The 26,129-nt window shown below is 36.2% G+C and overlaps 1 protein-coding gene across 10 annotated transcripts in view; it reads left to right on the top strand.

Annotated features, from left to right (window-relative positions):
- Positions 1-24,851, top strand: part of LOC115770573 (casein kinase I) — a 31,549-nt gene extending 6,698 nt beyond the window's left edge. Inside the window, exons 1-12 of one of the 10 annotated variants that reach the window (XM_030715894.1) lie at positions 1,465-1,526; positions 1,809-2,011; positions 13,311-13,421; positions 14,292-14,458; positions 17,231-17,345; positions 17,414-17,682; positions 18,923-19,093; positions 20,340-20,420; positions 20,705-20,767; positions 21,539-21,637; positions 24,251-24,357; positions 24,524-24,848. In XM_030715894.1, coding sequence (XP_030571754.1) covers positions 1,900-2,011; positions 13,311-13,421; positions 14,292-14,458; positions 17,231-17,345; positions 17,414-17,682; positions 18,923-19,093; positions 20,340-20,420; positions 20,705-20,767; positions 21,539-21,637; positions 24,251-24,357; positions 24,524-24,593 — 1,365 coding nt within the window. In that variant the 5' untranslated portion in view covers positions 1,465-1,526; positions 1,809-1,899 and the 3' untranslated portion in view covers positions 24,594-24,848. Of the gene's footprint in view, positions 1-1,464; positions 1,527-1,808; positions 2,012-13,310; positions 13,422-14,291; positions 14,459-16,030; positions 16,183-17,230; positions 17,346-17,413; positions 17,683-18,922; positions 19,094-19,286; positions 19,645-20,339; positions 20,421-20,704; positions 20,768-21,538; positions 21,638-24,250; positions 24,358-24,523 lie in introns of those variants that run through there. The other 9 variants (XM_030715895.1, XM_030715889.1, XM_030715887.1 and 6 more) reach the window with 9 other exon arrangements.
- Positions 24,852-26,129: the final 1,278 nt, after the last annotated feature.

The following is a 26,129-nucleotide window of genomic DNA, read 5'->3' as shown; positions in this document are numbered from 1 at the left end:
AATTCAAAATTTCGAAACAAAAAGCAGGTTGGAAGCTCTAAAATATATAAAAATCTTTGAGCACAAGTAAAACACGTCATTCACTCTCAACTGAGAACTCTCTCTATACTTTCATATTTATAGAAATGGAGCTGAAGTACTTAACTATATATTGAAGTAATTGTACGTTTCTTGAATTTAGTTTTTATCTTCAATAACATTATTAATGGCTTCTCATGCTTGCTAATAATATCATCTATCTGCTGTTGGCCGATGCATTGTCGGCCCCGGATACTTGTTTTCATATTACCTTGACTTTAGGTCAGGGCAACTGGCGGCTATAAACGACCTTAGTCAACCGCATTGTGTTCCCCTTGGGTTCCTATTGCCTGGCGTTCACGCGTGACTGGGCGAGCGGTGGGTTGCATGATGAGGCAGATGTTGCAATAATTTGAATAATTGACCTGGCATTGAACCAGATTTACAACTGCAAAGAATTTTCACGCCACGCCCAAGTCACAGCACAAATTGTGAATTTCAAGCACAGAGACTTAAAAGGCTTTTGTCTTTATCATATATATATATATATTTATATACATATATGTCTGATGTGTACCCATGTTTCCAAAAGCGTAGCTCACGCGCTCAGCGAGTGAGTCACCGACATCGGTTGCCGTCCGTCCGTTGGGCGCGTAGCTGGCCAGAGGAGTTTCTATGATTGGCTGCGGCTTGTCTGTGGCTGTCTTTGTTGTGGCTATTTAAATATGCAAGCGAAAACTTGTGTGTCATTGTCCTTTGTCACGTCAAGCAAGTTTGTATGTATGCTCTTTCTTATTTGGTTGGAGTCCTTAAACTATGTCAATCTGTTTGATTTGCATCTTTAAGCATTCAAGTATCGTTGTATGATCAAGTGCCTAAAATGTTATGTGTTTGTTGGTTCGGTTCACGGATCTAACTAACGATATGAATCCTGTGCTTTGGCTAGAGCATTGGTTCTGCCTCTTTTTTATATATTAAAAGTAAAGTTAATACCAAAGTATTCAAATATGTTTTTTTATTAGTTTTAACCTCGCAACGCAAAATGATGAATACATTTTTGGTGTCATTAAACCATTTAAGTTTATTGTGATTGAACATAAATTTGTATATATTGCCCTAATAATCAAGTTAGCCATTTAAATGGGAGAGTGAATTCGATATTCGGACTGAAAGCTTGCCCCAAAAGCGTGTAGAACTTATCTAGTTATGGTTAGCCAAAATTTGTTCCTTGGACACATTTTATTTATGTAGTCGGCCAATAGAATTTCAATGATCGGATCACACTGATTTTCGGAACTCACAATTGTTGAAGGAAACCAGTTGAAATTTCAAAAAATAAAATATAATAAAAAAAAAAAAAAACAAAAAAGTTGCTTTGCTTTTGTAGTCTCTCAAAATTGAATGTATCGCATACATAAAAAAAACGAGTACGTACTTACAAATGAAACACAACAAAAACGACAAATAAACAGCCGAGAGAACGTCTTGTATTTTCGCGAGATTCGCGGGTGTGTTATATATATTTAAGACGCTTTGTTTACGTTCTGTCAATTAGATTGTTGAATGTTAATTGTTTTATATGGTTTGGTGAGACTTGTAATAATGGCGCCCAAGTTGATAGAAAAATTTAAAACCTATCTCAGGTTGTTGCATTCACACACGCACACACAAGCACACCCAAACACGCACACACAAACACACATACGTACACACACACGTACACGCACACACAGACATGCATATATTTAACTATAATTTACTAATCCATCCTTTAAACATTCTCTTTCCAGTGGCGGTGGTCCACAGACGACAACTGCCGGTCCATCCGCTGGTAATGTGGCAAATGCTACCCTTGCCGGTGGTAAGAGCACAAGCAATAACATGTATTCCACCCGCCAATCTGTAAGCACCACGACCGGTGTGCTTATGGTCGGACCAAATTTTCGTGTCGGTAAAAAAATTGGCTGTGGTAACTTTGGCGAATTGCGTTTAGGTAAGTTCTCTCTCTCTCTCTCTCTCTCTCTCTCTCTCTCTCTCTCTCTCTCTCTCTCTCACTCTCTCTCTTTGTTATTTAATATTGGGTGAATATGTTTGGCACAGATTAAGTTGTCGCTTTTTTCAGCTAAATTGAGATAGGGATTGGTTTAAAGTATTTCAAAATCAGGATCAAACTGATTTTTGGGAACAAAGTTAAATTATGTTCGCGATAACGACCAGACCTAACGTATACGAATAATCTTTTTCCAATGCATTCCTTTTTGGTAGTACTACTATTAATAAAAACACTGATATAATATTAAAACAGTTGGAGCAGTAATCCGTCGTGATCCGCGGGAAATGCGGGTTCATGTTAAGAACCCGACCAGCGTTTGGCGAGATCCGCGATTTCTAATATATCATATAGCTGGCGTAGAAAGAATCTATCGAAAATAAAGTTTGTGTCTATAATAATTTTGTATTGGAATAGAGCTTCTTCTAACTTGCTACGTTTGTTTCAAAGAATATTTGTTTATAGTAATTATTCTCAAGAATCAAATGCGATACGAATGAAATGTGGAACTTGAGAATCACGGAGAAGCGACGTCAAGTGAAATTTGAAATGCTTGCTTTTTAAAACTGTAAATGAACAAAAAAAAAAAAAAAAAGAATGCCGAGAGAACTTGTGCACGAGGCACACTTTTATTCAGTCAGTGGGACAACATAACAGTGTCTCGACTTATCAAATCTGAATAAAATCTTGCATCATTAGTCACTGCATTTTACTGCACCTTGAAGCCCCACGCCAAGAAAGTTGATTGCGAGAAACGTGCGTCTCATAACTGTGAAGAAGTTGTAAATTATGTTTATGACTCAAGCAAACTATATTTGCCTCTCTCGCTCTTTTGAACACGACGAAGTTTCACGACGAGTATTTTTGGATAGCCATTTTCGTTACTTCCTTTGCATGTGCATTCCTTTTCATGGCTGCCAAGAGCACAGAATGACGAGAACAAGACTGAGAACAACAACCACAGACCACAATGAGAACTTTTTTTCACAATACAATATATAACGCCATTCCATTTTGCCATCTGTTTTGTCGTCGTCGTCGTCGTCGTTGCTGCTGTTGTTGTTGTTGCAGTTGTTGATGTTGTTGTTGCAGTTGGCATCGCCACTTTTGCTTTGTTTGCTAAATGCGCTTTTATAAAATTGTGTTTTTCTTGTTGCTACTTCTTTTTTTTTGTCTTCTGGGCTTGCCACTTCCTTTTATGCATTTGCATGCATCTGTTGCAGCTGTTGTTGTTGTTGTTGTTGTTGTTGTAATTGTCATTTTGCCAACAGGTAGCTAAGCCAACGTCCAGTGCTGCTGAAACTGTTAAGCAGCTATAGCCGCGTCCCTATGAATAACAACTAATTGCATCCGCCCCAACTTTGTATCTCGTTTTCTTGTTCTCTTACTTATTATTTAAAACGCGCTTTTTGTAAAATTTCTTTGTCTCTTTTTTATTATCCTCAGCAAGGTAATCTTTAAATGTCTGGGCTATGGTTTTTGTTTTCATTTCGTGCTCTATATGCATGTATTGATGCATGATTCACACTGCGAGCTCTTTAGCAGATATATGTGTGTGTATATGTACACTCAATTATACAAATAGAGACTTTAGAAAAATCTGTGTTTAATTAGCACTTGTGTACATGGTGTTATACATTTAACGATTTAGTTTTCTGTTCTGTGCTTATCTAAATAAGGGAACGTGCACCTTTTCCATATCCGATTAAAAATGGGTACAGGGGTATATTGTATTTGTGCAAAATCCAAATGTATGTAATAGGCAAAAGGAAGCATCTCCGACCCCATAAAGTATATATATTCTTGATCAGCATCAATAGCCGAGTCGATCTAGCCATGTCCGTCTGTCTGTCCGTCCGTCCGCCTGTCCGTCTGTCCGTCCGTCCGTCCGTATGTATGAACGCAAGGATCTTTGAACCTATAAGAGCTAGAGACTTGACTTTAGATGTAGATGCTCCTAGCTTCCGCGCAGATCGAGTTTTTTTCCGATAATCGATAACTTGCTCCGTTTCCAAGCAATCGATAAAAATCTATATCGATATCCTGTTTTTTGGGCAATTTTGGTAAATAATAAGAGCTAAAGTCACCAAACTTGATATATAGCTTTTAAAATAGAATATATATATGCATTTGATGTTGGAAGAAGAGGGTTCAGGGTATCCCCTAGTCGGGAGCTCCCGACTAGAACCTCTTTATGGTTTTCCCTCTAGATTAATCTGGCATTCAAATCTGAACACGGATTTTTTGGTCGAAATTCATGTCCAAATCTTACCCCAAGGTTCATATATAGACATGGGTCAAAAACGACCACTCCCATAACTCGGCCAAATCGAACCCGATTTTCACGAAGTTTGGATTTTTCTTATGGTTTTCCCTCTATATTAATGTGGCATTCAAATCTCGAGACCGATTTTTTGGTCGAAATTCATGTCCAAATCTTACCCCAGGATTCGTATATAGACATGGGTCAAAAACTACCACCCCCATATCTCGGTCAAATCTCATCCGATTTTCACGAAGTTTGGCTTTTTCTTCATGGTTTTCCCTCTAGATTAATCTGGCATTCAAATCTGAACACCGATTTTTTGGTCGAAATTCATGTCCAAATCTTACCCCAAGATTCGTATATAGACATGGGTAAAAAATTACCACCCCCATAACTCGGCCAAATCTCATCCGATTTTCACTAAGTTTAGATTTTTCTTCATGGTTTTCCCTCTAGATTAATCTGGCATTCAAATCTGAACACCGATTTTTTGGTCGAAATTCATGTCCAAATCTTACCCCAAGGTTCATATATAGACATGGGTCAAAAACGACCACTCCCATAACTCGGCCAAATCTCACCCGATTTTCACGAAGTTTGGATTTTTCTTCATTGTTTTCCCTCTAGATTAATCTGGCATTCAAATCTGAACACCGATTTTCAGGTCGAAATTCATGTCCAAATCTTACCCCAAGATTCGTATATAGACATGGGTCAAAAACGACCACTCCCATAACTCGGCCAAATCTCACCCGATTTTCACGAAGTTGGATTTTTCTTCACGGTTTTCCCTCTAGATTAATCTGGCATTCAAATCTGAACACCGATTTTTTGGTCGAAATTCATGTCCAAATCTTACCCCAAGGTTCATATATAGACATGGGTCTAAAACGACCACTCCCATAACTCGGCCAAATCTCACCCGATTTTCACGAAGTTTGGATTTTTCTTCATGTTTTTCCCTCTAGATTAATCTGGCATTCAAATCTGAACACGGATTTTTTGGTCGAAATTCATGTCCAAATCTTACCCCAAGGTTCATATATAGACATGGGTCAAAAACGACCACTCCCATAACTCGGCCAAATCTCACCCGATTTTCACGAAGTTTGGATTTTTCTTCATTGTTTTCCCTCTAGATTAATCTGGCATTCAAATCTGAACACCGATTTTTAGGTCGAAATTCATGTCCAAATCTTACTCCAAGATTCGTATATAGACATGGGTCAAAAACGACCACTCCCATAACTCGGCCAAATCTCACCCGATTTTCACGAAGTTTGGATTTTTCTTCACGGTTTTCGCTCTAGATTAATCTGGCATTCAAATCTGAACACCGATTTTTTGGTCGAAATTCATGTCCAAATCTTACCCCAAGGTTCATATATAGACATGGGTCAAAAACGACCACTCCCATAACTCGGCCAAATCGAACCCGATTTTCACGAAGTTTGGATTTTTCTTATGGTTTTCCCTCTATATTAATGTGGCATTCAAATCTCGAGACCGATTTTTTGGTCGAAATTCATGTTCAAATCTTACCCCAAGGTTCATATATAGACATGGGTCAAAAACGACCACTCCCATAACTCGGCCAAATCTCACCCGATTTTCACGAAGTTTGGATTTTTCTTCACGGTTTTCCCTCTAGATTAATCTGGCATTCAAATCTGAACACCGATTTTTTGGTCGAAATTCATGTCCAAATCTTACCCCAAGGTTCATATATAGACATGGGTCAAAAACGACCACTCCCATAACTCGGCCAAATCTCACCCGATTTTCACGAAGTTTGGATTTTTCTTCATTGTTTTCCCTCTAGATTAATCTGGCATTCAAATCTGAACACCGATTTTTTGGTCGAAATTCATGTCCAAATCTTACCCCAAGATTCGTATATAGACATGGGTCAAAAACGACCACTCCCATAACTCGGCCAAATCTCACCCGATTTTCACGAAGTTTGGATTTTTCTTCATGGTTTTCCCTCTAGATTAATCTGGCATTCAAATCTGAACACCGATTTTTTGGTCGAAATTCATGTCCAAATCTTACCCCAAGGTTCATATATAGACATGGGTCAAAAACGACCACTCCCATAACTCGGCCAAATCTCACCCGATTTTCACGAAGTTTGGATTTTTCTTCATTGTTTTCCCTCTAGATTAATCTGGCATTCAAATCTGAACACCGATTTTTAGGTCGAAATTCATGTCCAAATCTTACTCCAAGATTCGTATATAGACATGGGTCAAAAACGACCACTCCCATAACTCGGCCAAATCTCACCCGATTTTCACGAAGTTTGGATTTTTCTTCACGGTTTTCCCTCTAGATTAATCTGGCATTCAAATCTGAACACCGATTTTTAGGTCGAAATTCATGTCTAAATCTTACCCCAAGATTCGTATATAGACATGGGTCAAAAACGACCACTCCCATAACTCGGCCAAATCTCACCCGATTTTCACGAAGTTTGGATTTTTCTTCACGGTTTTCCCTCTAGATTAATCTGGCATTCAAATCTGAACACCGATTTTTTGGTCGAAATTCATGTCCAAATCTTACCCCAAGGTTCATATATAGACATGGGTCAAAAACGACCACTCCCATAACTCGGCCAAATCTCACCCGATTTTCACGAAGTTTGGATTTTTCTTCACGGTTTTCCCTCTAGATTAATCTGGCATTCAAATCTGAACACCGATTTTTTGGTCGAAATTCATGTCCAAATCTTACCCCAAGGTTCATATATAGACATGGGTCAAAAGCGACCACTCCCATAACTCGGCCAAATCTCACCCGATTTTCACGAAGTTTGGATTTTTCTTCATGGTTTTCCCTCTAGATTAATCTGGCATTCAAATCTGAACACCGATTTTTTGGTCGAAATTCATGTCCAAATCTTACCCCAAGGTTCATATATAGACATGGGTCAAAAACGACTACTCCCATAACTCGGCCAAATCTCACCCGATTTTCACGAAGTTTGGATTTTTCTTCACGGTTTTCCCTCTAGATTAATCTGGCATTCAAATCTGAACACCGATTTTTTGGTCGAAATTCATGTCCAAATCTTACCCCAAGGTTCATATATAGACATGGGTCAAAAACGACCACTCCCATAACTCGGCCAAATCTCACCCGATTTTCACGAAGTTTGGATTTTTCTTCATGGTTTTCCCTCTAGATTAATCTGGCATTCAAATCTGAACACCGATTTTTTGGTCGAAATTCATGTCCAAATCTTACCCCAAGGTTCATATATAGACATGGGTCAAAAACGACCACTCCCATAACTCGGCCAAATCTCACCCGATTTTCACGAAGTTTGGATTTTTCTTCACGGTTTTCCCTCTAGATTAATCTGGCATTCAAATCTGAACACCGATTTTTTGGTCGAAATTCATGTCCAAATCTTACCCCAAGGTTCATATATAGACATGGGTCTAAAACGACCACTCCCATAACTCGGCCAAATCTCACCCGATTTTCACGAGGTTTGGATTTTTCTTCATGGTTTTCCCTCTAGATTAATCTGGCATTCAAATCTGAACACCGATTTTTAGGTCGAAATTCATGTCCAAATCTTACCCCAGGATTCGTATATAGACATGGGTCAAAAACGACCACTCCCATAACTCGGCCAAATCTCACCCGATTTTCACGAAGTTTGGTTTTTTCTTCATGGTTTTCCCTCTAGATTAGTCTGGCATTCAAATCTGAACGCCGATTTTTTAGTCGAAATTCATGTCCAAATCTTACCCCAAGGTTCATATATAGATATGGGTCAAAATTTACCACCCCCATAACTCGGCCAAATCACATCCGATTTTCACGAAGTTCGGATTTTTCTTCATGGTTTTCCCTCTTAATTAATCTGGCATTTAAATCTGAACATCGATTTTTTAGTCGAAATTCATGCAAAAATCTTACCCCAAGATTCGTATATAGACATGGGTCAAAAACTACCACCCCCATATCTCGGCCAAATCTCATCCGATTTTCACGAAGTTTGGCTTTTTCTTCATGGCTTTCCCTCTAGAATTATCTGGCATTCAAATCTGAACGCCGATTTTTTAGTCGAAATTCATGTCCAAATCTTACCCCAAGGTTCATATATAGACATGGGTCAAAATTTACCACCCCCATAACTCGGCCAAATCTCACCCGATTTTCACGAAGTTTGGATTTTTCTTCATGGTTTTCCCTCTAGATTAATCTGGCATTCAAATCTGAACACCGATTTTTTGGTCGAAATTCATGTCCAAATCTTACCCCAAGGTTCATATATAGACATGGGTCAAAAACGACCACTCCCATAACTCGGCCAAATCTCACCCGATTTTCACGAAGTTTGGATTTTTCTTCATGGTTTTCCCTCTAGATTAATCTGGCATTCAAATCTGAACACCGATTTTTTGGTCGAAATTCATGTCCAAATCTTACCCCAAGGTTCATATATAGACATGGGTCTAAAACGACCACTCCCATAACTCGGCCAAATCTCACCCGATTTTCACGAAGTTTGGTTTTTTCTTCATGGTTTTCCCTCTAGATTAGTCTGGCATTCAAATCTGAACGCCGATTTTTTAGTCGAAATTCATGTCCAAATCTTACCCCAAGGTTCATATGTAGACATGGGTCTAAAACGACCACTCCCATAACTCGGCCAAATCTCACCCGATTTTCACGAGGTTTGGATTTTTCTTCATGGTTTTCCCTCTAGATTAATCTGGCATTCAAATCTGAACACCGATTTTTTAGTCGAAATTAATGTCCAAATCTTACCCCAGGATTCGTATATAGACATGGGTCAAAAACTACCACCCCCATATCTCGGCCAAATCTCATCCGATTTTCACGAAGTTTGGCTTTTTCTTCATGGCTTTCCCTCTAGAATTATCTGGCATTCAAATCTGAACGCCGATTTTTTAGTCGAAATTCATGTCCAAATCTTACCCCAAGGTTCATATATAGACATGGGTCAAAATTTACCACCCCCATAACTCGGCCAAATCACATCCGATTTTCACGAAGTTCGGATTTTTCTTCATGGTTTTCCCTCTTAATTAATCTGGCATTTAAATCTGAACATCGATTTTTTAGTCGAAATTCATGCAAAAATCTTACCCCAAGATTCGTATATAGACATGGGTCAAAAACGACCACTCCCATAACTCGGCCAAATCTCACCCGATTTTCACGAAGTTTGGATTTTTCTTCATGGTTTTCCCTCTAGATTAATCTGGCATTCAAATCTCGACACCAATTTTTTAGTCGAAATTCATGTCCAAATCTTACACCAAGATTCGTATATAGACATGGGTCAAAAACGACCACTCCCATAACTCGGCCAAATCTCACCCGATTTTCACGAAGTTTGGATTTTTCTTCATTGTTTTCCCTCTAGATTAATCTGGCATTCAAATATGAACACCGATTTTTTGGTCGAAATTCATGTCCAAATCTTACCCCAAGATTCGTATATAGACATGGGTCAAAAACGACCACTCCCATAACTCGGCCAAATCTCACCCGATTTTCACGAAGTTTGGATTTTTCTTCATGGTTTTCCCTCTAGATTAATCTGGCATTCAAATCTGAACACCGATTTTTAGGTCGAAATTCATGTCCAAATCTTACCCCAAGGTTGATATATAGACATGGGTCAAAAACGACCACTCCCATAACTCGGCTAAATCTCACCCGATTTTCACGAAGTTTGGATTTTTCTTCATGGTTTTCCCTCTAGATTAATCTGGCATTCAAATCTGAACACCGATTTATTGGTCGAAATTCATGTCCAAATCTTACCCCAAGGTTGATATATAGACATGGGTCAAAAACGACCACTCCCATAACTCGGCCAAATCTCATCCGATTTTCACGAAGTTTGGATTTTTCTTCATGGTTTTCCCTCTAGATTAATCTGGCATTCAAATCTGAACACCGATTTATTGGTCGAAATTCATGTCCAAATCTTACCCCAAGGTTCATATATAGACATGGGTCAAAAACGACCACTCCCATAACTCGGCCAAATCTCATCCGATTTTCACGAAGTTTGGATTTTTCTTCATGGTTTTCCCTCTAGATTAATCTGGCATTCAAATCTGAACAGCGATTTTTTAGTCGAAATTCATGTCCAAATCTTACCCCAAGATTCGTATATAGACATGGGTCAAAATTTACCACCCCCATAACTCGGTCAAATCTCATCCGATTTTCACGAAGTTTGGCTTTTTCTTCATGGTTTTCCCTCTAGATTAATCTGGCATTCAAATATGAACAGTGATTTTTTAGTCGAAATTCATGTCCAAATCTTACCCCAAGATTCGTATATAGACATGGGTCAAAATTTACCACTCCCTAAGTACACGCCCGTGGAAAATTGAAATCTACCCGTAGCCACTTGAACTCCACTTTTTAATAATATGTTTGGAGTGCATCGAATAAAGAACCAAATGTTGGAATCGGAGATTTCCTCCTCTTGTTAGTCTTGTGGTAAGCGTCCTGAGGCGAAATATAAAAATGAGTTTGAAACCGATAAAAAACCAAAAAGTTATGATGCTTTTTTATCGGCAGAGTGTAGATCTTTAAAAAAATTTGATTCACATCGTACAAAACTTAAGGCTTCCCCCAAATATTCTTTGAATCGCATTTCTATCGAGGAAGCTTGAATTCTGCGAAAAGCGTGAAACACGTCTTAAATGATCTTTGGAAATAAATTTGAACACGAAAGGTCACCCACCAACTCTTTGACGCGTATTTCCACCAAGGAGAGCATTTTCCAAAACGATCAAGACACCCTTCAAATGAATTTGAACAGATCTTTGCGGGTGGAATTTCCCGAAACCCCGTCTTAACGTGCACCTTTATCACCTTTAGCTAAAGTAGCTAAAGCTAGCTATTACGGCTGTTCACCAATCAATCAATCAGTCAGTCATTCGGTCAGGGCAAACTGTTTTATATATAGAGATTCTAGTATTTAACTGAATGAATTATTTAACAATGCGCTGGAGTTTTGCTGTTATTTAACATAACATTCCTGTTATATAACATAGATCGATATGTGAACGATTTTTCACTCTCAAGATTACGTCTTTTTAATTGTTGTAAAATCACTTTAAAAATGAAAAAATAAAAGCTTGTGTTGGATAATCAAATGTTTCAAATATCTTCTACCCCATATTTGTTGTCGGCAATACACACATACATATATGCTATGGAATTAATTTATTATTATATTACGTCTAGTTCTATTTTTATATGCGGCGTGCGTGTGGGCGGCGGGCGGGCGGTGCACATTGGGCAGTGGACATTTAATATTAGAGTTGAATGTGTAATACTTTGTTGTTATTATTGGTCAATTTTATTTTGCTTAGTTTATTTTGGGAGCCGTTCTATTGTTTATTTTAGATACACGCAAAGCTCCTTTGTAGTATTTGTAGATTCGTCAATTTATGATGGAATCAAACAGTGTGTCTGTGTGTTTGGGTGTCTGGGTGTACATGCATGCACATAGTGTATAATGTTTTTGTTTTTGTATATTGCGTTAGGTCGGGATAGTTTTAGTTACGCTTGAATAACGGCACGCTTATAAAGTGTCAGAAAAATGAATGAAAATTGCGGCTAAGAGGAACTTCCTTGCTTGTATTAGAATTAAATTGTTTGAGCAAGTAGAGGTAATCGAAAGGTGGTTAAAAAGTTACAATTTTAGTTATCTTCCGTCCCGCTAACAGTTAGGCACTGTAATGATTTAATCATTTACAAATTATTCAATTATGCTTCCGTAGTTTGAGAAATATTAATCACGAATCTATTAAAAAATCATTCTGTTCTTGCGCTTCGGCAAATTTCATAGTCAGCTGCAAAGAGTCGGATACATTTTGCTTACGCTCTGAGTATATTCGGGTTAATGGGGATGGGAATTGGAAATTTGGCAGAAACCGCCAAAGGAGAATTCTGCTGGTAGAGTATTTTTGAACAAGTAAATAAACAATTTACTCAACGCAAGCGGGAAGCGCGACAAGTCGTAGGGTGTTGCTTTGATTGCTTTGTTGTAATCAGAGTCATGCGGCTTCTCCACATGAGTATCCAAATGTGTGTGTGTGTGTGTGTGCGTGCGTGCATGTGTGTGTGCGTGTGTTTGTGGGTGTGTGCGTTCGTGCTTGCCTTACGCTTACGCTCGCTTGATGACTTTAAATGTCGCCAATGTTGTGGAGAACGATAAGCTTTCCCTCCCCCCCTATTGAGGCGTTGTCAGTCATGACATAATTTCACACCTGTGCGTTTATGCCGTGCAGTCAACGAATTGATGTACAGGATGTTATAATTCTGTCACGACATAGAAGGGGACGTCTCCGACCAAATAAAATATACAAATATATTTTTGATTATCAACAGCCGATTCGTTATAGCAATTTCTGTTTAGTTGTCTTGCCTGTTATATTTGATTTAGGGTCTTAGAAATAACATGTTGGAGGAATCACGTTGGCTTCTTTAAACGAAGCTCAATTACTTTACAAATGTTTTCTATATTCGATTTGAGAATTTCCATAAAAAATAGGTTTAAGTTCAACTAATATCAGTTTACGGCAGGTATCGGATGCATCGATCAACTACCCACATGTTTTTTAAAATCGTTTCTCAAATTGTGTTCTCTTAATGGTCAGGTCGTCGCATGTGTTGCTTTGGAGGCGCTCCTGCTGGTGGGCGTGGCGCTGATAATGTTACAGGTATGAGGGGTCATCTGCATGCTCTGGCTAGTTTGTGATTGAATAGTTAGTTCTGGTCAGTTGCAGTTTCGCTCTTGAGCATGGTTTGCATTTTAAGTGTGCACATATATGTAAATATGTGTATGTGCGTGTGTGTGGGAGTCTTGTGAGTGTAGGCATGGCTCGGGTTGATTTTGATTTAATGTTTTTCTTTTTATTTAAGATTGCTAATACATTTTCTTCTTTTCTTTTGCAGGAAAAAATCTTTACAACAATGAACATGTAGCAATAAAAATGGAGCCTATGAAGTCAAAGGCTCCGCAACTACACTTAGAGTATAGGTTTTATAAGCTATTAGGATCACATGGTATGTTAAATTGTCTTTATTATAACACAGAATATACAAATTTTTCCATACCCCTATAAAACACTAACAGCAATAAAAACAACTAACAAAAAGAAATAAGTCATGATACAAAAAAGAAAAAAAAAAAAAATGAATATATTATTTTTTTCCACGCCCGTTTGTCGTCCTTTTGACAAATTGCTAACCCAATCCTACTTACTCCCATTACCGCTCCAATAAAACTATGTTTTGCACCGTTACCACCTTCGTTAGTTTGTTAGTTTGATAAACAAACTCGTAAACTCAACTCTATATAACACTTTGAATTGAATTTTGAGTGCTATAAGAATACACATAAGAAGACATGAATAGATTTTCTCAAGCATATTTCGGAGGTCGGTGCGTCAATTAAATTACAACAAATATATAAAAAAGAAAAACAAAAATAAAACAAAACATCAAATTAATACTATTGTATATTTTGGAAACACCAAAGCTGTGCTACCATTATATTCTTCTGATTTTATACCCACCAACTTACTATATGCTGATTTCTCAACTGAACATTATTACAACAAATTTACGTTATTCTTTCGCCCGTTCTTTTTTTTGTTGTTCTTATATATAAATATAAAAATGCAAATTGCTCTGTTCCTTCATTAACCATCAATATCACCATACACCAATGAACTTCCGCTGTGAAATATGAAATTCGAAACCGATAAATGATATCGAAAATACTGAAAAACCAAACCTGTGTCAAAAAATAACCATCGTGCGACAACCAATCAACCCACCACCACCCACCAAAACAATCGGCTGATTTCTTTTGCATAACACATTGTGATGGCATGGCACATACCCTATAAATCGATGCGCTCGCTCATACAGCCGAAAACGCCCCAGAAGGCATACCACGCATTTATCACTTGGGCACTTGTGGTGGCCGTTATAATGCCATGGTTTTAGAGTTATTGGGATTATCATTAGAAGATCTCTTCAATATTTGCTCCCGTAAATTTTCACTTAAGACTGTATTGATGATAGCGAAACAACTTGTAAGTTTATTTAAAATGCAATGCGAACAAAAAATTACGTTTGTTTTTGGGCGAGTTAGCGCGGATTTCACATGGCGCAAATTGCTTGATTGCTTGATTATGTGGCACAGTATTGAATGTGTATAACAGTGTTCAGTGATCGCTGACTCCCTGAGGGACATGTCTGTGACACTGTCGTCTCGGCGCAATTGTGCTGCGAAGTTCTTACAGTTGTTAATCGGAAGCATGTGAAGTCCGTGTTCTATTTCGCTCAAACTATTCTACACCGTATTATTTCGATTTTAAACAACAAAGTGTCTCAACGGCTAAGCGTTTCATGTTAGCAACTTTTTTATTTTTCTATGAATTTATTGTAATAAAGAAACCTAAGAACACAACACAATGAACGTTAGTGTCAACATTTTATAGTTTCTGTAGTGGAACAAGTTTGCCAACGAACTAAATATATACATATATCTGTTGTAGTTAAATTAAGATTCTTTTTTTTTTTTTGTTAATTTTCCTTGGGTTGTAGCTCATTTGAAACTAAATTGAAAACAAATTAAACCACCAATTAAATTTAAAAGCATGTAAACTAAGCGTCGTTAATAGGCAAGAGTTCCTTTAATGTTTCTATGTAAATAATAAAGAACATCATTCTATTTGTATACCAAAAAGCCAATATACGAAAAAAAAAAATAAAACAATTTCGAAAGAATATTTAATAACAACAGTTTCTCGTTAGTTGCCTAAGTAAACGATTTTTACCTTCTCTCTTGATTTAAATTAATGACAAACTTTTTGTATGTGCTCTATGATTATACTTATTTTAACCAACTACTAACTCAAGCTCCAAGAAATATTTTGCTAAAGTGGTAAAACAGCAACAGCAATAACACAATGGCCTCTTAAAAGCCTACACTTCACTGTTATACTCGACTCTACACCTAAGTTAAGATTAAGTTTGGCCGAATACGCAGTTGAAGGAACTGTTATACTCTTGTTTGAAGCGTAGAGTTTCCCGCCCATGCAGCAGCAATTTAAAAGATTGTATATAATGGCAGGGTCGTTGTGTAGGCTTCCTCGTTATATGCTTCGAGAATCTCTATTTTTGTTGTTCTTGTTGTTTTTAGCACAGTTTTTCTGAAAATTTCAAGAGTGCTAAAGTTGAAAATAAAAAGGTGGTAATAAAACGTAAGACGCGCTTAACTAACCTGAAAGAGTCATATATCTCACTATCGCTCGCTCGCTCTCTCCCTTTTCTCTCTTTTTCTCACTTCGTCTTGCTCACGTAAAACTCGGTGCTCCCTTAAAAAAAATATATAAAACTGGAATAATACAAAAATACATATCTAAAATATTTTTTGTCTCTCTTACCTCACTCTCTTTATTCTCTTCTTTCTCTCTCTCTTTATCTTTCTCTCCTTATATTTGTCGATTTTTGCATAAAACAACAACAACAACAAACGTATCCCCAAAAACTACGTTACTTTCGTGCGCTGCCCAACACTACAAAAAAAAAAAAAACAATTAAAATGCATTTTATTCTACATACACATACTTTGAAAATTTCCGAAATTTGTTGGCCTGTAGCAGAGGGTGTACCAGAAGTATATTACTTCGGCCCATGCGGCAAGTACAATGCTCTTGTTATGGAATTGCTTGGTCCATCACTCGAAGATTTGTTCGATATTTGCGGCAGACGTTTCACTTTGAAGAGCGTACTACTGATAGCTATACAATTAGTAAGTACAACCAAAACCACCACAAAAACAAAAAATAAAACCCAAAAAAAAAAAAAAAAAACAGCAAATAAGCAATTATTTATTCGAGCACGCGCATTTCTCAGTACATTTCACATATTTGTTCACGTACACAACACTGGTAGCAGTTAAGCCAACAATTAACCAACACTGGCCAAAATTTCACACATACCCAAAAAAAAAAACCTGATCAAATTTTTGTTTGTAAGTGCGTGTGTGCGTGGCGTGCGTGTTTTTGTAGGGGCTTCTTGGGTGAATATATTTAGTTAATCTTTATTTATCACCGATCTTTTATTTTTACTATATAATTTTGCTAACTAACAACAACGACAACAACAAGAGGAGGGAGTATGCTGCTTAGTCATATTTTATATTGTAATCTACTTACGTTCCCACCTATTCCTTTCTTTCTTTCTTCATTTGTAGACGATACAACATCTGGTTAAGGTTTTATTTTTATAGTCCTAAGTTCTTAACGTTTTGGTTAAGCATAATCATATAACGCATTCTAATGCCATGCACATTTAAATGCCGCTTTCTTACCTAGCATATTCTTCAATATATCAAATTTAGTTGTTAACTGCCAACGTTCATTGTAAAAAAAATACGTACATAATATTAAAAATAATAATTTGCATGTACATTTATTATGTAGTTGACTTGGATATATTTTTAGTTTGTGTTTGAAGCGCGTCATATTAATTTCTTATATCAAAAAAATACAAAAAATGGTTCAAAACAATTTAAGATACCAAAATCGTTGACATTAAACCAAGAACAAAAACTTCAGCTAGTTGAGACACTACAAATCAAAAATTGAATTTTAATAATTTTATTCATTTACACAAATTTTCAGTCTGTCAATGAGCACGTTAATTATGAAGATGAGTTAATTATGAAAATGTAATTTAATTTGTTACGGTTTGTTGTAATCTTCTGCTCCTTGGTAGACTCAATGTTTAATCCTATTTGATCAGATCAAATACTTATCGAATTTTCTGTTTTGCTCTTCACAAACTTGAAAACACAGCTCCACCGGATCGAATATGTTCATAGTCGGCACTTAATTTATAGGGATGTAAAACCAGAGAACTTTCTCATTGGCAGAACATCAACAAAACGTGAAAAAATTATACACATAATTGGTAAGTGCTTATGAAAATGAATTAAATGTATTTTATTAATTTAACTAACCTATTGACAATTTCAACAGATTTCGGGTTGGCCAAAGAATACATTGATTTAGACACAAATAGACATATACCATATCGGGAGCATAAATCCCTAACTGGCACCGCTCGCTATATGTCAATCAACACACATATGGGACGCGAGCAGTCGAGGCGTGATGATCTGGAGGCTCTGGGTCATATGTTCATGTACTTCTTAAGAGGTTCACTGCCCTGGCAAGGCCTTAAGGCTGATACACTCAAAGAGAGATATCAAAAAATCGGTGATACTAAACGTGCAACGCCCATTGAGGTGAGCAATTATATACAAATATATATTTATACCCTGAACCCATTAAAAAAGGGTATTAGGGTATATTGTATTTGTGCAAAATCCAAATGTATGTAACAGGCAGAAGGAAGCATCTCCAACCCCATAAAGTATATATATTCTTGATCAGCATCAATAGCCGAGTTAGGGTATCCCCTAGTCGGGAGCTCCCTACTAGAACCTCTTACTTGTTATCATTTTATTAATAGCGCTTTACAATATTAGTTTCGCAACGAAATATGTTTAAATAATAAAAATATATATCGCAGAAAAGAATACATACAAAAAGATGCCTCTCTGAACCCACAAAGTATATATATTTTTGATCTGCACCAATAGCCAAGTCGATCGCTCTGTCCGTCCGTCTATCCGTTCGTCCGTCTGTATGAAGGCAAGCATCTCAGAACCTATAAGAGAACGTAGATCCTCCTAGTGCCCACGCAGTACGAGTTTGCTTCCGATATTCGATAGCATGCCCCGCTTCCAAGTAATCGATAAAAATCGATATCGAAATCCTCTTGAGCAAATCTCGTAAGTTATAAGAGCTGGAACCACCAAAGTAAAATATAAATATCTTTCATTCTATAGTAATTGCCAACTCCCCGCCTACACACAAATCAAATAAATAGATCAATTTAAACTATTCCCAAATTTAAGCCAAATTTTAATACAGTTGTCTTTTTGAGAATATACGAATGTTCTGTATCAAAGTAAAATCTACTATTGAAAATTTGATCAAGATCGGTTAAGATCAACAACAGCTATGTAATTGCGATTGTGTTGGTTTCTGTGCTGCGTGTATGTGCTGCTATTTAAATGATGAATTTTTTTATTATGATATTTTATAAATATATTATTTTATTACTCCTAAAGCGACCGAGCTAGAAGCGCGAGCTTCATTTGGCCCTTGTAAAAGAGGGTTCAGGGTATCCCCTAGTCGGAAGCCCCGACTAGAGTCTCTTACTTGTTTTACTAAATATCTTATACAATTTTTTGTTTAATTTAATATTATTTGTACTTGCTTATGCATATGTTAGAGAGATTCAAAATATTTTTAGGGATCAGATCATTTATAGTAATACCATCATAAGATTCTTCTGAATTGACTAGTTTCCCTATATTTAACAGAAGATATGCCTTCGTTGCTAGAATGGGTTCAGATAATGCAACCGAAATACATTATTTAACATTTCTTTTCATATTTTATTTTTTCAATTTGCAGGTACTTTGTGATGGCCACCCCGAAGAGTTTGCAACATATTTGCGTTATGTGCGGCGGTTAGATTTTTTCGAAACACCGGACTATGATTTTCTGCGAAGACTGTTTCAAGACTTATTCGAACGTAAGGGCTATACCGATGAGGGTGAATTTGACTGGACAGGGAAGACCATGGTAGGTAACAAGTTAAAACATAAAATCGATACGCTGATCACTATGTTGCTCTTTTACTATAACTATTGTATACATATACATATACATATACATATATATGTACATATATAAATGTATGTATATATGAAATGGATATTCGCATTCCCATTGACAATCACCTGAGCCGAATTCTAAACTCACATTTAATTTATAGGAGACCTAAGCCAAGCAAGACATTCCAGTATCTAACACTTGAGTAATGCGCCTCTTCATGTAACTCTAAAATGATCATTTTAAAATGGGTAACGCATGTTGAAGCCCCCGGTAGAGAGTAAAGAGTTGAAAAATCAGTTATCAAATATTTTGGATAGCATGCAAAAAAGCCAAAGATGCCCATTACGATGCGAGAGTGTTAACAGCAGATGAGAATGATTGAAAATGATGGGCCAGATTGTTCAATTCAATTTCGATTATTGTTGAAGCGCGATGTTATTTCTTTCATTCCGTTTATGAATATATTTTTATAAAGCGCCAATTGCAAAATTAAATTAAAGGGAGACCAAACAAAACTGAAAGCAGTGATAAAAAAAACCCCGCCCCCCCAAAAAAAAACAACAAAATACTTGTTTTCATTTATTGCTTGCAAGTTTTGCTTATTTTAACTTAATCCGATTAAGACCTTTATTTCTGTGTATGTTTGACCTCGTATGTGTGTGTACTTTATAAGACCAAGGACCAGCTGGATCAAATGAAGGTCATTAAAAATGCGCCGCCCTCGTATTTGGCCAAGAATAAATCCGATAAGGTATACTTTATACTTGCACTAGTTCCTACTCTACTATGCGTGCCAGAGAATTGATGTAGTACTGATGCTGCCGTTAGATTGCTTGTTCAGTGTTGGTAAACGCTTGGCGCAAGCTCGCAATACTTAGTTAAGTTAAACACTAGCATTAAGGCCCAAAGAACTAACTGTACTTGAAGTCATTCTAACAGCACTATCTCTTCTTTCTCTCTTTGAAATTCTCTGTCTTTTTATGGTTGTCAACAACTACATCGAAAACTTAAAATAAAAAAAAAATCAAACAAACAAACCAACAAAAACGATTAAACTATCAATCAAAATATTGTTCATGTCTATGCGTGTCTGTGTCTAAAATTCGAACTGATCTACTGATCTACTACTGTGCATTAAATATATAATATCGATCGAACAACTAAATCTAAATCGACTGCATCCATATATATCATTGACCAACCACGCCCACAGTCAACGCCCGTCGGATCTCTGCAAACTGGCCATGAAGTCATCATTTCACCAAATAAAGATCGTCATAATGTTACGGCTAAGGTAAAGTATTCTTATTTTCACTGACAAAATGCATTTTCAACTATTTTCAACTATTTTTGTTTTGGTCTTAAATTCTAATTATATTATTATTCTGATATTTACTAAGCTTACAAATTTTTTAAAACTAACTCTTATAATTATATATTAGAATCCTTTATTCTCTCTTACTTCAAACAATTCTTACAATACATAACTGCTCTAATTTTGGTTTTTGCTTTATGAATTCAAACAAAAAATATTTTGTTCAATATTTGCTCTGAATTGTTCAATGCGACTTGTTTTAGGACGTGTCTTATTTTGATTTTAATGAAATTGATAATGAAAATGAGGAATATATAATACTTCAGGTTAGAGTTAGTTGACTTGCATATATTGTAGCTGTATTATATTAGATTATTATATGAGCTAGCAGGAAAAACGTAATTTCTATATGTAATTAGAAAATGCTTTTTGTTTTAAAATGTAGTAAATCGTATTTATACAGCTCGAGAATTTATGTAATTGTTGGCTATAATTGTTAGCGCACAGTCTGGCGCAGATCAATACTGGATTGTTCCGATCTATTCCATTATCCCATTGTTAATAAATATAGACATGAGGCGTAGGACTGTTAGCGCTAGTAGAGCTTATAAGGCTAGGTCTGACACAATCGCAGACTTTCTGCTTTTTGGGGCTTGTATACATAGAGGTGAATGGTTCTAGCCGCTGCTGCACAAACTCACACACACCGCCTTACAGATTCACACACATTCACACACATTCACACACACACACACACATACCCAGACTCCTCCACAACAGAAAATGTCGGACTTTGGTTTTGGCTTTAAGTATTATATTTAAAATTGGTTTTTGTTGTTGTAACAGCTTTAGTTGCATTGGCCTCACACTTGAATTGAACTGCTTTAGTTACCTTTACTTTTGTTGTTAGTCACAAAAATTAGCGTCTTTCTCTTGAAAACGATAAACTAAAATTTAATAATGAAACAATTTATGCATTGCTCGCTCGCCAAATATACATAATACCATCCCGACACTCCGTTAAACAAAACTCCAACTGATCCGATCCGATCCGCTCTGATCCGATACGATTTGACCTCCGACCCATCCTACCACAGACAAATGCCAAAGGAGGTGTTGCTGCGTGGCCGGACGTGCCCAAGCCGGGTGCAACCCTTGGCAATCTGACACCCGCCGATCGGCATGGTTCAGTGCAGGTAAGTGCAGAGTCTTGAAGAAGCCGAAGCGGAAGCCAGGCGATAAATTTCTACCACATCTTTTAAAACTTTCTTTTTGTATTCTGTGTTCAATTATCAATTTAGTTCTTCTGTAAATAATTTCATTATTCCAACTAGTGAAAAATGATTAAGAGTGCTACCCGCAAAATATCGATTATATCGGGTATCTATTCTAGGCTCTACATGTTCTACAAATGAATGTTCCCTGCTCTTTCGTTCTTCCGCTCGTTGAATGCCTGACATTTGTTCCAATTCTTTATGTGTATATTCATCGTTTCATGTACATAAATCAACATAAGCATACATATTATATACGTATATCCCTAGATTATTTATATACATAATTATATGACAATTATGATGATAACGATGATTACAACAACAAAAAATATCTATTAATTGAATTACTCGCAGACTGTTATATTTTTGGCCTTTTCAATTCTAATGTTTTCACTTGATTTACTCTACATTAGATCAACAAGGTACTGATTTCAATATATCCCTAGTTCGGTTTGTTTGTTCTCTCGTTCCGTTCCGTTCCGTTCCCACTAGTTATTTTTTCTCGGACATTCTTTTTTGAAATTTGAAATATCCTGCGCCGATTATAAAATGGAATGTGCATAGCTTGGTTTCTAGTTTAAAAATACGATGCATGCCAGCAAGATAATAAATAGAAACGTAGCCAAAGATTCAATTTTTCTCAGATATCTCTCAGAAATCATTTTTCTGCACTGCATGGCGTTAATCGCGCGTTTACCAACACGTATGTCTTGCAATGGAAACCAACTGCATGCTCTACTCACACAAACAAATGTCTACAATTATATCCACACGCACACTCACACGCACACACACAATCCCACTCACACTTAGACCGCACAACTTTCGAAAATTCGGCAATACTAGAAGATCATAATCTCTTGCACAGTAAAGACTGATGGTTTAAATTCAATTCTAAGCGGTTTTAGAGATTAAATTCGAATTCACAATCTTACTTATCCAACATTTGAAACTAGTTGGTTTTAAAGCGTCCTCCGCTTCAGTTTCAGTTCACATAGGAAGTTAGTTTAGCTTCCGCCCTGCAAATATGGACACTCTGGTTAAATATCAATACCATTCATATCTGATCTTAGTTCTTTTTTAAGAATGTCTACTCGATATATTCTATTACATGTTCTTGTCAAACTTAAGCGAATGGAGTCGAAGAAAATTCATGTATATTTTGTAAATTAATTTATGCACTATGATGGTTCACATATAAAACCATTTCTGACACTTGTGCTATACAAAGTTTAAACCAAAATTGTTTACTGTGTACATATCCAATTCATTGGCATGCCCATTAAAAATCAGAGACAACTGAGTCAGAGCCAAAGAAGAAAGCAAATCAAAACCCAAACTTATTACAGAGATTGCCCGAAGATTCAAGCTCGGACGATGATAGCCCATTTGATGCTTATTACGAGACAAGCGACTGCGACGATGGGCCCAAGAAATAAGCCACCTACTTCTACTACCACTATCTACTATCTACCATCTACTATCTTCTACCTATTACCTACAACATCCAGCTAAATGCCCAATAAAATTGCCTACCCAAAAAAATGAAAACAATATGCTATAAGGTTTTATTTACTTACATATGAAATAGTGTCAACACTCCGTGCAAGGTATTTTATGGAATTCCCGTGGCCTGTTCTCCAGTTTCAAACGTTTTCTATGTCCTGCATGTTCCTGTGTGTGTGTTTGTTCTGTGTGCGTCCTTCATTTGTGTGATTGTGTGTGTTTGTCTATAGTGTAAATGTGTACATACAGCAAGGATCTACCTATGGTTAGTTATGCCTATTAGCTATATAGCAAACGAGTTGAATATAGAAAGGCAATCTCTGTAGAACTGAGATGTTTCAATAAGCACACACAGTTATCTGATAAATACAGACGGTACCAATAACATTGAAATAAGAGATTCTTTTTTAATTTTTAATTAACTTAATTTTATGATGGAAGTAAAGAAACATTCATTTTTCACCTCAATTCTGTTAAATTTCATTTGTCTAGACACAGATAAAAACGAACTAATTATTAATACTGAATGTAAATCAATCTGATAGTTAATACCGTTTTGGTAAATCAGAAGTGTATACTTATTATAACATCTACGCAAAATTTTTAAGTAATATCGTTAAAGGTTCGTTTGCAACGGAACAGTGGAAGAAGCCCAGAGGGCAATCGAAAAGGTCGTGTGAGGGATAGGGATTAAAGGTCTCCAAATTAATTCACGTTTAGTGTTAGTCACATATAATTTGGTAGTTGCACAACACTAGACAAAACTCATCGTACTCCAGATGGGCAATTGTTTTTGTTAATTTTTTCCTTTAGTAAAAGAAAACACATATATTTTTGAATAGCGCTATAAAATCGAAATGAAAAGAAATAAAAACAGTTGAAAAATGTATAAAATCACCAAGTACTTAATATAAATGCAGACAATATGTATACTCTATGTTTAGTGTTGGTGATGATATTCGATGGAAATTAATGCAAATAACTTTCTGCAATGCTTTGCATATTCTGCTTGTGTCCTTGTTACAGGTTGTGAGTTCGACAAATGGCGAACTGAATGCGGACGATCCCACGGCCGGACACTCCAATACACCCATCACACAGCAGCCCGAAGTAGAGCTTGTCGACGAAACAAAGTATGTTGATGATGATCTCTTGATGGATCGAGACGTTGTTATCGAATTGACGATTTAACAATTTAACGATTTATCGATCAACTGATCAATCAGATGTTTTGGTGTTTTTGCTTTGTCGTTTTAATGCGCATCTCTCTTTTCGGTTCTTTTTTGTAACTGTTTCTAGTGGTTCCTTATATTCCAGATGTTGTTGTTTCTTTAAACGAAAGAAGAAGAAATCAACTCGCCAAAAATGACTAGAAGGTGTACAATGTAGTCCAGAACGCGAGGCAGTCACATTGCTGCGCGCCACTTCACATTCAAACTCACGGGATAGCGTATTGAATAATCCGAGTCAGGATTACATACAACAGGCAACGTCGCAGCACACGTTGCGTTATCCTCCATCCGCGTCGATGTTGACGCCAACACCAACTACAAATACACCGACACTTCCGTTGTAATTTATATAAATACAGAAATCCGAAAATAGAATGAAAACAAAAAAAAAAACAACAAAAACAAAAAATAAAAAAAATATAAACAAAAACTTAAACACCACAAAAACAAACAACAACAAAAAAAACAGTAAAAAAAATGCAACAAAAAAATACAAACGAAAACAAAATAAAAGAAAAAACACAATTTTATTATTATTATTTTTATTATTTACCAATTTTGCGTTTATGTTAATTATATAAATTATTATAATTATTAATTATATTATTAATAAAAACAAAGGAGAAACAAAACAAAACAAAACAAAATGCAAGTAATATACAAAACAAACTTATTCGAAAATAACAAAAACGAAACTGTCATATATTAAATTTCATAAAACAAAGCCAGGCAGCTCAGCGTCGTGCTAAAAAGAAGCTGAGCAATATCCAATTGATCGTAACTTATAAGAACTTAAACCGATACCAACAAACACGTGCACACACACGCCACAGCGAACCACTTAAACATATTTATATATATCTATACAGATATATATATATATATTTATCTAAATACTAGTGCAGCGTCAAATACAACAACAAATCATTACTTACATAAATATTTATAGGCAACAAATTGTACATTAAAATACGCATATAACAAGTATTTCATTTCAACAACTATTGAACCTATTGAATGAAACAAATTATCTACATGTATATTTACGTATATGCCACCAAACAACACCCCCCACCCCCACCCTCTACATCCACGTTCCCCTGGAACCACACTCGTAACTCTCTTAGCGTAGGCAGCTTTTGTTTAGCTCTGATTTTGGATGCACTTTTTTTTTATATATAAATATATATATGTATATGTATATTGTATGTATATACAGTTGAGTATATGGTATTGTACATAATTTTTATAACTAATGCCGAAGGTCGAACATGGTGTGCGATTAATGCGCTTTCGTAGTCGAATTCATTTTGTACAAGATTAGTGCATTTATTTGATTAGTGTGTGTTTTTAGGTCAATTTTATTTACGTACATTTACAAAATTTAGTAAAAATTCGCATGCAGCTGGAATTCCACACACATAAAGCCTTAACCAAATATCTGGCGCACCCTCCTTTTAGGCAACGTGTTTCCCTATGTTTTCCAATAGCTAAATAAAGCAAAAGAAATGAATGAAAATAATAATAAATCAAATGATATATGAAACTAAAAAGAAAGCTAGAAACTACTCAAGATCAATCACTTTATAGTTAATGATAAATGGAAGAAGAGAAAATATGAAAAACCAACAAAAATATCAAGAGAAAATAAAAACAAAGTACTGAGCTATTTA

The sequence above is a fragment of the Drosophila novamexicana genome, unplaced genomic scaffold (genome assembly GCF_003285875.2).
Source record: "Drosophila novamexicana strain 15010-1031.04,08,12 unplaced genomic scaffold, DnovRS2.1 tig00004560-arrow-pilon, whole genome shotgun sequence".
Lineage (NCBI taxonomy): Eukaryota > Metazoa > Arthropoda > Insecta > Diptera > Drosophilidae > Drosophila > Drosophila novamexicana.
Note: the sequence above shows the minus strand (reverse complement) of the source record. Positions and strands in the feature narration are given on the sequence as shown.